The 17,021-nt window shown below is 33.9% G+C and overlaps 1 protein-coding gene across 3 annotated transcripts in view; it reads right to left on the minus strand.

Annotated features, from left to right (window-relative positions):
* Window positions 1-648: 648 nt before the first annotated feature.
* Window positions 649-17,021, minus strand: part of LOC148606084 (uncharacterized) — a 33,469-nt gene continuing 17,096 nt past the window's right edge. For all 3 annotated transcript variants that reach the window (XM_088544998.1, XM_088544999.1, XM_088545000.1), the window contains 9 exons: window positions 11,135-11,229; window positions 10,416-10,515; window positions 7,356-9,358; window positions 6,528-6,674; window positions 4,528-4,659; window positions 3,737-3,880; window positions 3,268-3,331; window positions 2,275-2,308; window positions 649-929 (listed from right to left, as the gene is read on the minus strand). In XM_088544998.1, coding sequence (XP_088401124.1) covers window positions 728-929; window positions 2,275-2,308; window positions 3,268-3,331; window positions 3,737-3,880; window positions 4,528-4,659; window positions 6,528-6,674; window positions 7,356-9,358; window positions 10,416-10,515; window positions 11,135-11,229 — 2,921 coding nt within the window. In that variant the 3' untranslated portion in view covers window positions 649-727. The remainder of the gene's footprint in view (window positions 930-2,274; window positions 2,309-3,267; window positions 3,332-3,736; window positions 3,881-4,527; window positions 4,660-6,527; window positions 6,675-7,355; window positions 9,359-10,415; window positions 10,516-11,134; window positions 11,230-17,021) is intronic.

Raw genomic sequence — 17,021 nt, forward strand, 5'->3', positions numbered from 1 at the left:
ACAGAGACAATACAACATACCAGAAACAAATAAATTGCTCTACATGGAGAAGCTTGATATGACCGAGGATGTTGAACCTTGAAATGAATGGTTCATTCAAGATCGATACATTACTGAATTTGATTGTGATTAAATATATAACAAGGCATTGATATCTGACACAGAATGATTAAGATCATAGAACATAAAAGACTCAAGAATAATTTTTGTTGAACTTTAAATAAAAAAGTCCATTATGGACCCAAAGTCAGACAAACTTGAAAATGGGCACCAAACCAGAAAATCTAAATACTACAACATGGTTTGAATTACCATATCAAAGAACTCAAAGAAGAAAATTGTTGTTGAATTTTAACTGACCACCCCCCAAAAAAAATCTTTTGTCAAATATTTCATAAAGATTGAGTAGTACTTAAATTGTAGCAAAAACAATAGACAACAACACAGACCACAACAGCACAATACCATTTTAAGATGACATAAAAAATAAAATACACAAAAACTAAAAGTAGAAGAGTCAAACTGAGCGAACACACCAGGCACTGTACTGTAGCTGCTATCTTTGGTTGATCAACTAAGAGACAGACAAATATGAAAATCACTTAATACCTCCAGAATCTTTAATCAGGTGATAACAAAAAGAATATATTTATATGGGTATACTTTTTATTCAAAATTAGTACATGATCTTAAAGAAATCAAATTTCATTACCAGTAGCATCTTATCTCAATCCCACTTATCAATATCCTTCCAATGATCAGGACCCAATTTAACCTTAGAGAAGTCCTCTGTCCAGAAATTTTCAGGCAGGTCCTCATTACTAACAAGATCCTTCTCGCCTAGTAGTCTGATTGTACAGTTATTTAACAAGTTTTTAAGCCTCTTCAAACTGTCTTGACTGGATTGGCTATCAGGCTGGTCTTCTTCTCTGCAAATGAAATAGATACTGTCCAACAGCTGAGTTTACGCACATAATACACCAGGTTATATGGGAAAAGATAGAGCATTATATGTAATGGTGAAAAAAAATGGGAATGGCAAGATGTTCAGGAGTAATCAAGGGAACCAAGGTTATAGCGGTAATCAAAAGAATGTAATCCAGGGACAAATACCAGACATGAAAAACCAGACATACACAACAAAGAACATAAAGTAACTAAAATCATACATACAAAGTAACAAAAGCAAATGAGCAACTCGGACTCCACTAAAAACTGGGAACATGGACCAGGTTCACCGATAGGGTAAGCATCTTCTTTTTTTCTAGAAACACTAGCTGAGTTGGTCATGAAAAGTGAAGTCCAGGGTAGTCAAAAGAGGAACAAATCAGTTTTCATAGTGCAGATGGATACACTGTAATAAGAGTGAAAGAATAGGTCAGCAAGTGGAGGAGCATGCAATTTGTTCCCATTGGACCATTTGTTGAAAAACACATCCACCACACTGGACAAGTATGTACTCGCATTTTGTAAACATCTTCCTCTGTATATTTGGAAGATGATTTGGAATTATTTCTTACAAAATATAAGGAATCTCTACCAAGAACTACAACAGAATAGACTAACTCCAGAGCAAAATCTTGGATTTTGCTGAAAATTGAACTTAATGTGTATAATATGCTACTTAACAGTTGTGCAAAGTTGAAAAAAAATCATGGATCTGTCTCAAGTTTTCATCTGGAAACCATTGGAGAATGGACAGACGAGCAGACAGCCAACTTTTTAGGAGGGTACCATGTAATACCTGGTCCCTTTGTGTGGCCATAAAATGATGGAAAAAGTAAGCAGGGCATTTCAACCACTTTTAGAATTAATCTTTCTATGTTATCCTGGATTGTGATGTGTAAACGGATTAAAAATTCTGCAATTTTATGTATTTATAATCAGGTTTGGCCATTTTCATGAGAGCAGATTTGTTTACAATGACAGTTTCTCTTTACTTTTAACCCAGATTTATATGAAGAACACAGTGGGAGTTTTTAGAAAAGCAGTTGATGCTTCCCCTACCAGTGCACCTGGACAGCACTAAAATAAGAGTCTGGATTGCACATATATATGTAATTTGTTTTGTTTTTTTTTGGTTTTGTACATTATTTATGGTGTTATGTATGTTTCTCAATCTTGTTCTTAATGTCCACATTACAAATTACATTCCTTGTTCTAATTATGCCCCCTTGCTTAAACTTAGCAGCATCACATTTTTTTTTCATTTGACATGCCTACATGTAATTCTAAAATGAATCTGTACATAAAATATTCAGCAGTCAAGCCTACCTGTTTACAACCTCTGGGGTAAATGTGTGTGATTCTGAAAAAAGAAATAAAATCGGATTAGATATTTTTTATATCATACATGCTTACCCTAACAGTCTGCACAGGAGACTTAGGTTTACTTATAAAGACATTCTCAAGCATAAAATAAATATCTCTCAATATGCTTGTCTCACAATTTTTAAAGAATTCTTTGACATAATATGTCCAACTAACATGAAAATATACTCATTAGTCATTTAATTATTTTTCATACTATCAGACAGATATAGGAAATAAAAAATAACAATAATTTATGAGACAAAAGTTTAAAAATAAGTGTGGAATATTGTCACAAATGACAATTCTTCCCCAAGTTGAAGATAAGGAGGTAGACCTAGGGTAAGGGACATAACTCTTGAATTCAGTGATATGTTTGTATCATTCAATTTCACCAAATGCCTATCGAACTTTCCTTCGAAACAGAATGAAATCAGTCTAAGTTACTGTGATGCTTGCATGAGATACATGTAAAATAATGAATAAAAACTTTCAAATGATTTGTAAGTTATGTTTTTTAATTTAGTTTTTCCATTCAAATATGGTGGTGTCAAACATGGATAAAATACTATTCCACCAGCATTTGTAATATACAGTGAAGCCTGTAATAACCAAACCCTTTGCAGACATTAAAACTGTTTTCAGTTTAGACAGGTGTTTGGTTTAGACAAGTGCTCTGCATAGACAGGTGTTCGGTTTCCAAGGTTCATAACACATTGATATAGAGATAATGTAAGAAATGTCTGGTTTAGACAGGTTTCATTGTATAAACATACTTGACAGTTTTTAAGAAGTGGGTAAGACAGATCTTGTAAATGTTCTATTTCACATGCAAAAATTGTTTGTTCAAATAAAGGGTATTAACAATTTCATCCGAGGTGAATCTTTCACTTTTCTTTTTGAGGGAGATGGTTAGGAAAACTTTTGGAATATTGTAAGAAAAAACACATGCAATACCTTCTAATGGTTCAACAGTGGGATCTTCAACATATGCCATCAATGGTCTTCCTCTGTAGTTAACCTATGTAAGTGTATAGTTATAAATGCAGTAATCAGTAATGATATTCTCAACTATTCAACTAGTGAAACATTTTCATGGTGTCATCAAACACAATCAATAGCCCTCCAGCCTAAATTTCTTCAATGCATCATCAACCACTCTTCCTTTTTAATTTCTATTATGCTATTTACATCAAAAACCAAGTTCTTCGATCACCTTTGTATACTAAATGCCCCACCCCTCAAATCCTTTAGTATATCAAAAGCCCCACCCCTCATAAACCTTTGAACAATTATTTTTGTGTATTACAAGCCCTCACCTCCTCCCCAAATCAACTACAATTGTATATCACTACACCAGCCCATCAACTACCTTGATATACCAAAATCTTAGCCAACATAGAGAATGAAATCCAGACCTTCTCACCTCATTGTAGGCTTTGATTTTCTTCACATTAGAGACAGGTTTTCCCAGAATAGCAGCTAACCATTTGACAGGTGTCAGAAATATTTCTCCACCAATGCTCTCAATACACCCATCTTCAGTAAGACTGGCTCTAAACTTTTTATCCTAAAAAGATTAAAATTTGCAACACTGAATGTCTGTTGGATAAATGGAAAGAATGTCACACTGATCAAGATAAGGAAAATTAGATTCAAGCTGTTCACCTGAGAATATCAACAATAAATCACAGACTGATCGGTGTAAATGTGGTCACAGAATAATTTATCAAGTAACAAGTAATTCAGTGCTTGCCTTTAACCACTAGCCCAAAGCCCGGGGCTAGTAAATATTAATTCGGGCTAGTGAAATGATATGTACATTTCCTGTTTCGGGCTAGTTGTATCTTATACAGTCCTCTATTATTCGGGCTGGTTGTTGAGAATTTTGAAGGAAAGGACTAAGTATCATGGTTTTTTTTAAAAAGAAAACAACCAACCAGGTAGCTCATTAAAATCAAATTAAATTAAAGTACATTTAAAAGTGCATGCAAAAACCTTTTATCCTTCTCCTTCCAAAGTTTAAAGAGACATACTGCCCACAAAATTAAGTGGATCATAAATTCCTTGTAATATGCACAAGCACCCACAAATTTTCATGGAATTTGGTGCAGTAGGTTTTGAGGAGTTGGGCTTACAAACGTATGCAGACAGAGAGACAAACTTTAACATGTCTCCTAACCAAAGTGGGGAGGGACATAATTATGTTGATTATACCCTTCCACTGCCTGATAACACTTTACTTCCAGGTTGTAGAATGTCCAAGTCAATCAGCATTTTAAGAGGAGGATACTTTAAACCATTAAACAGGTTACTTCCAGAGGAGGGAATAACATCCTCATTCATTGGCTGAAAAAAAGATAGACGAGATGGTATCATTAAGCTAACCTTTAGAATACTCTTAATCTCACTTGACAAAATATGAGGGCATATTAATAAATTTGAAGCTCAGCCACATGAACAAATCTCACTATGTACCCTGCAATCTTTGACTGCTATCCCAAACCATCAATTTGAAAATTTTTAAGTCATTAATAAACAAGATAACTGAATATATAGTCTGAAACACCCTTACACACAGGGCTCTTTGGGGGAGCAGACTTAATTGGAACAAGTAGACAGACGGTCTTTATAGTAACTTTGTAATAAATCTGTAAATTATATTGGAAGGTAAGGAAAAAGATTCACTCTTCAGCTTATGGTCTAATCACAATGTGGATCCTGATCTTTTGGAGACAATCAGTTCAAGACTATAATCTGAATATAATAGCATTAAAACCTACGATTTTTCAACACTGCATACTTCTTTTCCCCGTACTAAGTTAAAATCCTAACTTAAAAACATTATACATCGTTGTTTTTCAAAGAAAGATGGTACACCTAAATACAAATATATAGTTCTTGGTAGAGATTCCTAATACTTTGTAAGAAATAATTCCAAATCATCTTCCAAATATACAGAGGAAGATGTTTACAAAATGCTGGAATTTTTAATCGACAACATATTTGTCCAGTGTGGTGGACGTGTTTTTCAATAAATGATTGGCATTCCAATGGAAACAAATTGTGCTCCTTTACTTGCTGGCCTATTCCTTCACTTTTATGAGGCTGACTTTATAGCTGATCTGATCAGAAAGTAAGAATATCGTTTGGCTAGATCATTCAATCTCAGTTTCCACTGTATAGATGACATGTTATCTTTAAATAATCCTAATTTCGGGGATTTGATACATCGCATCTACCTAAAAGAACTTAAGATAAAGGATACTACAGACACTGTGAAGTCAGCCTCATATCTTGACCTACACTTAGAAATCGATGGTAAAGGAAAACTATCGACCAAACTTTACGACAAACATGATGACTTTTCATTCAGAATTGTCAAATTTCCTTTCATCTGTGGCAACATCCCTTCCTCACCTGCATATGGAGTGTTCATATCACAACTCATACGTTATGCCAGAGCTTGCAGAAACTATGCAGACTTTTTGTATCACGCTAGATCTCTAACAAATAGGCTTCTGGAACATGGTTATGTTGCTACAAGATTGCAGTCATCACTACAGAAGTTTTATGGTCGTCATCATGAACTCGTGGATCGTTATGGTGTATCCATCTGCACCATGAAAACTGACTTATTCAAGAGGTCATAGTTTCCTTTCCTCGTTTGTCTACCCTGGACTTGACTTTTTATGAGCAACTCGGCGGGTGTTTCTAGAAAAGCAGAGGACGCTTACCCTACCGGTGCACCTGGTCCATGCTCCCAGTTTTTAGTGGAGTTGCTCATTTGCTTTTGTTACTTTGTAATATGATTTTAGTTACTTTATGTTCTTTGTTGTGTATGTCTGTTTTCCATGTCTGGTCTTTGTCCCTGAATTACATTCTTTTGATTTCTGCTATAACCTTGGTTCCCTTGATTACTCTTTCATCTAAAATATCTACAAATACTGGTAATTTTGTACTCGGACATTAAGTGGTTAGATAGCACAGAAATGTCCCTTCATACCATGACAAATTTCAGTATTAGGTTTTATAACTGACCTGGCTATGCTCGCAAGGTATAAAACTACTGATCAGGGTAAATTCTATATTAATCACTAAATGACTATGTAACTAATAGTATATGGGCATTGAAAAGTCACACACACACACATACTGGCTCAATGTTTCCTTGGTTCTCGTGGTATTACAAAGATCATTCAGCAGAATATACTCACCACAATGGTTTGATGATACTCAGGTGAGTACTCAGGAAAGGCAGATCTAAATGTGGTGAATGAGGCTGCACTTGGTGAAATATCTTTAGTGGCTGGAATATCAGTGATTCTGATAGGTGGTGATTTAAAAATATCTGGGTTTAATGGCTGGAATTATAAAACATTTAAATTTAATTAAATATTCAGTTGAATACTACCTACAGATTCAGGTCATCATTTCCTTATTTGATTTAAAGAATTTCAATACAGCTGACTGATCTGTGTAACTCAAGGAAAATGTCATAAATGTACTTATATAATGAAATAATACAAAAAAATATTAAATCAAAAACATTTGTTTACTCTCAGGGTTTAAATGAATATTTTGTACAAAAATAAAAATTCATAGTTTTCAGACCATGTTTCAGACCTGCAATAAAAAAAAAATTTCCCATCAATACATGTCCAAATATTATGAACAAAAACTTCTGTCAGAATAGTGACTATTAAAACTTGACAAAATTAAAGTTTTGATGGTACATTGTAATGGAACTTTTGTTCCTTGTAAGTTTAAACTTCAATATCTGAAAATAATTTTATTCATGGGTAAAAATTTAGTGGTTCATCTTTTTTTCATTAAGTTATAAGAATTTGGAGTACATGGATTCCATTACATCATCTAAGATTTTTATGAAAATTTTACATCATTTATGGCATTTGAAGTCATGGATCAACCAAACAACAAAAAAAACCATGAAAACTGATACCAAACAAACAAGAATTCTTCCACAGAACCATTTCTATACCAACCCTATCTCTTCGATCAGTAGCTTTTCTATCTGACAGTACCTGTGATCTCTGTAAACCCATGTTAGTTTGTGTCCCTGCTGGTTTATCATTGATAATTCTCATTGCCTCTGCCATTACTTTTCTCATAGTCACACTATGTGAGGCTATCTCCTCCTTCCTTCCTGCCTCATTTTGTGAGTGCTGAACACTGCTATTTGGCTTACTACTTCTAGTATCTTCATTAGATGTCTTCTGTGATCTAGATTCTTTGTTTGATCTTTGAGTTGTAACTTGTTGACTGACTTTACTTTTCCCAAAATTTGCTTGAGTTACAGTCTGCTTCTGGGACAAGGTTTTGGAAAGCTTAGATCTTGGTTCTCTATCATTAGACAGTTCTTTTCCAACTTGAGAAACTGTTTGAATCAGAGCTGTACTGGATTCTCCATTGTGTTGGTTTGATGGACTGTCATCTTTGTTCACACTTCTGGCATTCTTATCAACAATAACTATATTCTGAACAGGCTGTTTACCTATAATATCAAAAGTTGTGGTTCCTGGCTTTAGTTGTTTGTTTAGTTGTCTCCCTTCAGTAATTCCAGATTGTCTACCAACAGGACCAATTTTACCTCCTTTTATTAAAGAACTTGTAGGAACAGTAGATGGTTTCACTGTATTGGCTTGTTCTTCGTTGTGAAGCTGAGTTACACCTGTTGTTGTCAGATCCGTCATGATCATTGGTGCAGATGCCACACTAACCTGTACTGGTTTCTCGAGAGTGTATTGTGAAGGACCAGTGAGTGGTTGCTGTCCTTGATTGGTTTTTGTCATGACCATATGTTTAACATTTGATCTCAAATTATTTTCAGCTACACTTGATCCAGAAACTTTGCAATTTGATCTTGAATCTTCTTTAACAGTTCTAGAATTCACATTTGACTTATTGTGCAAATGAATCATTCTTATCCCTGGTTCTTTATCCTCATCAATCAAAATTGGATTTCTATGAGTTCCTTCATGTCTAGCAGTTACATTGTATGCTTTAGTTTTATCTTTCATCAAATTTGCTTCAGTAGAAGCAATACTAGAAGATGTAAAAAGTCCCATTTTCTTTTGCACATCTACTTCAGGCAGCATTCCAATATAATTTCCATCTTGTTTGGTCTTGTGTTCTAATGTTCCAATTTCTTTGTTTTCATCGCATTTACATCTTTCTATAGTATCAATGGTCTCCTCTAGTATCATTTCATCTCCTTTCTCACCATCATCTATCGATACCTCCTCATTTTCTGTGTCACTAAATATTTCCCTAGTCCCATTTGGGCTAACTACAAAATTGGCATCTTGTGAATGCCCTCTTTTCATATTATTGGACGGTTGAGAATTTCTGTCAATAATCTTAACCTTTCTTTTCTGACTTAAAGTAGAAACAACATTACCAGATGTTGGTGAGACAGTTGTTATAACTTCAACATTACAAGGTCTTATCACATTGCCTTCTTCTGTCTTATTGACACTGGTGTTACTTTTACTTAAATTATGTTTTTCTTTGTTGATCACATCAATAAAGGTCTTTGGTTCTTGACAGAAACTTTTTTCACTTCCAACAGATTTACAAGTGATGTCATAACTTGATTTCCTTGATGTTTTTGTCTTAAGAGCATGTTTCGTCTCTTTCTTTGGACCCCGAAGGTTTCCATCTGTCTGACTCTGTTCATTGATACCTTTAGTCTCTTTCTTTGGGCCCCCAACATTTCCATCTGACTGACCCTGTTCAATGATACCTTTAGTTTCCTTCACAGTAGCCAATGCTAAATATTCCTTTAATTTAACATCATTTCTGATAAGGTTGCTGATCTCTTTATGTTTCTGAAACAGTCTAAACAGTGATTTCTGTCGCTCCCCTAATTCCACCAAACTCTGTCTTATGATGTTCTTCTCCATTTTATCTTTGCTGCATTTTTTAACCTGCATTGAAAGCCGGTTCCTTTCTACCTTGTGTCGCTCAGCAATCTTAATCAAAATACTTTTTATAGTCTGTAACTGTTGCTTTGTAGATTCTATATCTGGAAGAAAATAAAGGGGATAATAAGAATCTAACACATGTACAAGTGCAAAATTGGGAAATCTCAGAACCTGAGGTTAAGATTTAATTGTTCTCTAACAAGGCTCCGCCTAGATACAGAATTATATCATCTTACCAAAGGGTGTCTGAGATTTCCCATGAGAAAAACTGGTGTTTGATTCTTTTTCTCTTTGAGTTTGTTTTCCAATTAAATTTTTGAATTGGAATGACCTACATTTAACAGCTGATCATGACCTATTATGTGAACAGTGATACATCATGAGCAGGTGTAAAATATATAGGCCACTCCAAAACAGTCTCTGATAGAAAACAAACTAAATAAAATAATCAATCAATCACCAATCACCGATTATGCTTTTCATAACTAATACTTTTATTGACTTTTCAATCACATATTGATATTATCAATTGTTTACTTACTCTTTTTTTTTAATTGTGATATTTTTTTTTACAGAAAAACGCAGGTGTTTTTTCTCAACCCATGGGTGAGATAAGAAAATCTAGCAGAGCAAAAAAAGTCTCTTTATTAGTGATCATTATATTGATTCATTGAATGTAATTTAATGATCTGTGGTAGATCTTCCATACAATTCAGGATAAGAGCATTGTTTCAATCGAACAGACTTCACTTAGTACTAGGCTGATATGTTGAGCCAGTTCTTTAATGTGCTAGCTCACAAAAGTAACACCCAAAGGTACATGTAGGCATATCAACCCACTTAGAGAGATAATTCTGAGATTGAGCCACCCAGCAGAGATTTTGTATCCTTAAAAAAATATGTCCATTAACACCTCATTAAATTGAATTTACAAACTAAAAAACAAAGTATTCCATATAGAGAGATCCAAGATTATAGCAACAAACTTTTCTAACATTTGTATGCACTGAAAAATTGTAAGTTCTGCCTAACAGGAAGCCTATTTTACAGCAACAAGATGTTTCACAACTTATACCCCATCAGTATAAAACAGCACACCAAAATTAAAACATTAATTCAAATACAGATTAAATCCAAAGAATTTTACACTTAACCTACCCATAGCAAGATTTTTTTTCGACTTGGATTCCAACTTTTTCTTGGTTTTTGCCTGCATTGTTTCAACTTTCACCAAAATGTCTTTTTCTTTTGTTTTGTACTACAATAAAATTAAATCGTATTATGATTCACATCTGTAGACACAAATATTGTCTTAAAGCATTAGCAACCTCAAAAAGTCAAGCAGTGAACAAAACTAAAGTGCTGACACCAGAATTTTGCCATAAACCAGGAAAGGACACTGAAATAGTTGTCTTCAATTAAGAAATTTATAATTTTTTTGACAGTTTTTTTTAATGGATTTTGTTTTATATTTCAGGTCTTAAATATTTATTTGGTCATAAAATTTATAGGTTTGTGACAATAGTGTGTACTAGCTTTCATATTCCCATGCTTGATTTAAGGAGGTAGACCTAGGGTAAGGGACATAAAATCATTGGAACATTCGTATTCAGTGTCTAATTAACTTGGATTCATTTTATTCTGCTTCAAACGGAAGCTTGAGAGGCTTTGGTGAAATAGAATATGATACAAACAAATCACTGATTTCATGAGTTATGTCCCTTACCATAGGTCTACCTCCTTAATTAGAATCAACTTGAAAATAAAGCCAGTTTCCTTTATGAATAGAAAAAAAATACAGATACAAGAAATCAATTTAAAAAAAGCAATATTTCATCCTAACAAATCAATAACTTTCATCAACTGAAATGACTTACATTAATATCGTTATCACTGATATCACCCAAGGAGGAAAAGCTAGATATCGACTCAGTCTGAGAAGAGGGGTGATATGAACTTTTGCTTCTTTTATCTGAAAAAAAAATAAAAAATCAAAACATAGCAAAACATATTAAAACAACTAGAGGCTCAAGAGAGCCTGAATCGCTCACCTGGTTAACCATTTGCTTATTTGAAAAACTTGAGGAATGAGACAGGCTAAGTTAAAATCAACTAAATTGTCAAATGCAGGAAATGCTTTTCATAGCATTTTCATGACCTGAACCAGAATTTTGCTAAAGGCAACAATTTTTAATTTTTTTTCAAAAACCTGTCTTATGACCTCTAAGTTCCATTTTTAGTATAGACAGCCATATCTATTCACGGATTAAAAACCACAACAGTCATTTTGAGCACAATACACTAAAGAACTATTATGCTTATTTTCATTCAATGATCTTACATGGTTTTAGAGAACAAGATTTTCAAAGTTGTACATGTAAAAAAAAAAAAAAACTGTTTCAGGGGTCGTAACTCCTACATTAGTCAATGAATGGTTTTTAAAAATTTCGGCATAGGTCCGTCTCATGATGCTGAACAATATTACCCACAGAAATTTGCTAAAGGCAACAGTTTTTGAGTTATTTGCAAAAAACTGCCATCTGACCCCTATGTTCTATTTTTAGTAACAGCGGCAATGTTTTTCCATAAATCAACAATCCCAACGGTCATTTTGTGTGGGATACCCTAAGGAACATAAATGCCAACTTTCATTGAATTCTGTGCAATGGATTTTCAGCAGAAGATTTGCACATGTGACAAATGCAAAAAAAAAATGTTTCAAGGGCCTTAACTCCAACATCAGTTGACGAATCGTTTTGAAAATTTTGGCATGGGTCCATCTCATGATGCTGAACAATTTTACCCATGCCAGGAGCAACAGTTTTTGAGTTATTTGCAAAAAACTGCAATCTGACCCCTATGTTCTATTTTTAGTAACAGTGGCCATGTTTTTTCATGGATCAAAAATCCCAACAATCATTTTGTGCAGAACACCCTAAGGAGCAATCATGCCAAGTTTAAAACCAGTCAGTCCAGTAATTACAGAGGAGATTTTAAAAAATCTATCCACAACCACGACATCGATGACGGACACCAAGTGTTGCCAGGTCAGCTAAAAATTGTAACCAATATTAATATATATATTGAAATACCATTATTTTTTTTTTTTTTGCCATTATCAGTAAGTAAACACATGGATAGCAGCAGTTTTGTTGTTTTTTTTTATTTTTGTCAATTTCAGAGTAATGTCACAAATACTTGGGGAGATAGACATAAATTAAAGAATCTTAGTGAGTGCCCTCACATACCCCACGTGTCCCCATGTTGGATACTCAAGACAATTTGTTCGTAAGAGAAATACATGTAGAAGGACCCCGATAAAAAAAGGAATAAGAGTATTTGTTAGACTTTAGACCTTTATCTTCTAACTAAATTCTGTTACTCAGAATGGTAGTTTCAAACTCCAGACTGTGATTTCTTTGAGTTTTAATTAATCCAAAGTAAATATCATCGTAGCAGAACAAAACGTACACTTGACCTGTAACTTATCATGGTGAACTTATATACCAAAAATCATGTCATAATCTGCAAGTGTTTAGAAAAAAAAGTCAGAAAAACATTTATTTCTGTGAATTTAGCGAAGTTCAAGGCCTGTAATTTTGATAAAAATCATTGGAGTGGAACCAACTACAAACTTGTCCTGTAACTTATAATGGTGAATTTCAATATTAAAAATCATGTCAATATCTGCAAACGTGAAGAAAAAGAGTGCGGAAAACTGTCATTTCTGTGAATTTTGCTAAGTTCAAGGCCCGTAATTTTGGTTTGTTTGTTTGCTCAGGGTTTAATGTCTGAGCAGCAATATTTCTGCTATATTCAGACAATGAACATGAAATTGATGATAAAATGAACATGAAATGATGATGAAATGAAAAAGGGATGGGACACAATGACAATGGGGTCAACAAATTTTGATTGCCACAGGAAATAGGGAGAGATGGGTAGGGTCAGGCAATTTGGCCTCCAGTTGCAGAGCCCTACGGTTCCAATTCCGGGAGAATACCACAGTAGGGTTCTTTATCTTGCGAGGAACATGGCATCTATCCCAACACGGTGCACCGCAATGGTTTGCGGTCAGGTTTTCCATATTATAGCCTGACAACCCCAGCATGTAACACGCCAGGGATTCCCCATTCCACCACCTGGGGCACACATCCCACTTGCTCTGTGGGTAGAGCGGCTAGCCCCTGGCTAGGGTTCTGAGCACTATTTAGTCACCTTTTACGACAAGCTTAGCGCTGCTGCAGGTCTATTCTTTTAACACCTGGACCTGCATGGGGACGTAATTTCGGTAAAAATAATCAGAGCAGAAAGAAACATAAACTTGACCTGTAACTTATCATGGTGAATTTATATACCAAAAATCATCTCTATATCTGCAAGCGTTTAGAAAAAAAAAGTCTGGAAAACAAAAGATAGACCGACGGACGGGTCGAAAACATTATACTCTTTGCAACTTTGTTGCATGGGGTGTAATTAAAGGACATACATTGTACATGTAACTCTTGAATCAGTGATATGTTTGTACATACTCAACATCATCAAAGTCTGTCAAGCATTCAATTGAAACAGAATGAAATATATCTAAGATATTAGATACTTGTATGGTATTGATGTAAAATGGTTTACACAAATATACCAATAATTTGTAAGAGTTCTGCCCCTTGACTTAGGGTTATCCAAAATTACTACATAAAATATAAATCCATTTGGTTAATGGTTTTTTTCTATTATTACAATACAGTTAACCATTCTACAAAAAAATGTTACAAGATATACATATAGTGATTAGGATTACGGGGAGCCATTGACCACTTATCATATTCCAGTTGATTTTGTCCAATTCAAATCAGAAATTTTAACATAGAAATTTGAGGAAAGGCCCATTGAAATAGTGGCACATTCTCAGAACTTGTATCCTAATCACTATGTATGCATATATAATACATATACATGTATGAGAGTAAATATGTACCACTATTTGCAGAAAAGATGTAAGTTAGTGTGATACATGTTAATAAAATGGTAAAAGAAGAATATGCATTGCTTAAAAAGTTGACTTTGTTACTCCAAGTAATTGTAGTCAGTCTGCCTCTAAAACTTTTTCAGTTACTACCCAAAATCCTTAACTTTATGATTTCCAATATACAAATGTATATTTAAAGAAACTTTATACCCATTTATCATTTCTCATCAAAAGCCTTCATCAATTTATCTAAGCCTTTTGTATAGGGTTGGAGGTAAGGGGCAGACTGCCGTAAGCTTCAAATCAATCAGTGAGATTGGGCCAGTTTAAAAAGTGCATTGCTTACCAATCGCAAGATACATGTATGAACATGTATACAATTATCTGAAATAAGATAAGAGTGTTATAATTACAACAAAAAATATAGTAAAAAAAAACATAGTCAGCTGTTTTAGCACTTATAAATGGCAATAACCTAATTTCTAGAACCGAATTGTACCTGTACCATCTACCAAGTCAGGATCATTGTGGTTGTTTTTATTTTTAATATTGCCATGATACTGACCATTCCTTTTGACTATAGCCCAGAGTTTATCAGTTTTATAAATTTTGTTATTCACTAAAATTCAGTTAAAGTGCGCCAAAGCCAATTTTTGTAGTCACAAGTCCAAATGAAGAACACCCAATAAGTTTTCTGGGGAAAAAATGGCTAGAAAACACAATTTTAACAGTTATTTTTACATTGAAAACGATTTAATTTTTTCCCCAAAAAAATACAGAAGTCCCATGAAACACAGTGCATTACGTTACAATTATAAGCTGTAATGAAAATGTAACTGACACATATGGTAAGTCTATGTGAGAAAAATACCATAAAATAATAAACAATGAGAAAATGAATGATTCATATGTAAAGGACAATGTTTTTATTGAAAAAATATGTGATTTTTATCTTTTTTCCAAATGTGCATTTAATTGTGAATTACGTTACGGTGTCTCTTGCATGTGTTAATGGTAGTAGCAAACTTTCCATATTCTTAGTTATACACACACCAATGTCAGTTATAAATGACTCTTAAACAGATTTTTCAGGTGCTACATATTTTTTCACATCCTTGGTAAAGTACAAATCCATGAATTACGTTACAGTGAATTACGTTACGGTAATTTCTTTTAAACGGATAAAAATCTGTTCTCTGAACAAATTAAATATAGATCACTATCAGTGACATTGCCTATCATACAGGCATCTTTGGAAAGGAAGTTGTGACGCAGGAATAATTGTAAAGGCGTTCCTGATGTAAACATTCCCTGTAGTCGTAGGTGTCCTTAATTTCTGTTAAGTGCAATTATTTAGATATTATTAATTTTCAGTTTAATTTAACTCAGAAGCGGATAATACATGTATTGGCAAGATGTAATGACAATAGGATATTGCTATATATGATATATAAATCAAGCATTAGTATATATTACAGTGTAACGTAATTCACAACATTGTAACATAATTCACCTGTTCATAAACTGTGTATTTTGATTACAGAAAATTGTTTTACATGACAATTTGTCACGAGAAACATTAAATTAATGCTAAACAAAGATAGAAATACCTTTCAAAAAGCAAAAGCCATTGAAATACGATTTAATCATTGCAAGAATTTAAGTATAAGCACAAAAATTATTTTTTGTTTTTGTTTATTCAGATCACCTGAAAACAAGGAATATATATTGAAATCAAGCATCACTACAATAAAATATTTGATAAAGCACTTTTAAGCATATACCAACAATCAATTTCAATTTCTCAGCTATATAGATGACGTATAATCTTTAAACAATCCTAGTTTCGGGGATTCGATACATCACATCTATCCCAAAGAACTTGAGATAAAGGATACCACAGACACTGTAAAGTCAGCCTCTTGACCTACACGTAGAGATTGATGGTAAATGGAAAATACTGGCCAAATTTTACGACAAATGTGATGACTTTTCATTCAGAATTGTCAACTTTCCATTCATCTGTGGCAACATCCTTTCAGCACCTGCATATGGAGTTTTCATATCACAACTTATACGTTATGCCAGAGCTTGCCGTAACTACGTAGACTTTGTATCGCACCAGACTTCTTATAATTAGCCTTCTGCAACAGGGTTATATTCTTCAAGATTGAAGTAATCACTACAGAGGTCGTCATGATGCACTCATGGATCGTTACGTTGTATCCATCTGCATCATGAAAACTGATTTGTTCAACATATCACAATTTTCCCTTCCTCTTTTGTCTACCCTGGAATTGACATTTTAAGAGCAGCTCGGTGGATGTTTCTAGAATAGCAGAGGATGCTTACCCTACCGGTGCACCTGGTCCATGCTCCCAGTTTTTAATTGAGTCCGAGTTGCTCATTTACTTTTGTTACTTTGTATGTATTATCTTAGTTACTTTATGTTCTTTGTCGTCTGGTCTTTGTCCCTGGATAACATTCTTCTGATTTCCACTAGAATCTTGGTTCCCTAGCTTGATTACTCTTTCAAGTGACGTTACAATATCAGCAAAAAGTTGTTTCTGTGAATTACGTTACATTTTAATTTTGACCTTATAATTATTTCTGCTTGAAGATTACTCAATGATCAAACATCTTATGTCTTGAAAGTTTACCAGAAGTATTTGTTATAATATGTTAAACAACTGATCGAACCAATTGTACCATTATCATTTCCTTTCATGCCACTAAAGACTTCAATATTTCTTCATGTGGCGTATATAAAAATGACAAACTTATCAGATATGAATTTT

This window comes from Perna viridis, chromosome 9, assembly GCF_037379345.1.
Source record: "Perna viridis isolate PV_CMFRI_1.1 ecotype Kerala chromosome 9, ASM3737934v1, whole genome shotgun sequence".
In the NCBI taxonomy this organism is placed as follows: domain Eukaryota; kingdom Metazoa; phylum Mollusca; class Bivalvia; order Mytilida; family Mytilidae; genus Perna; species Perna viridis.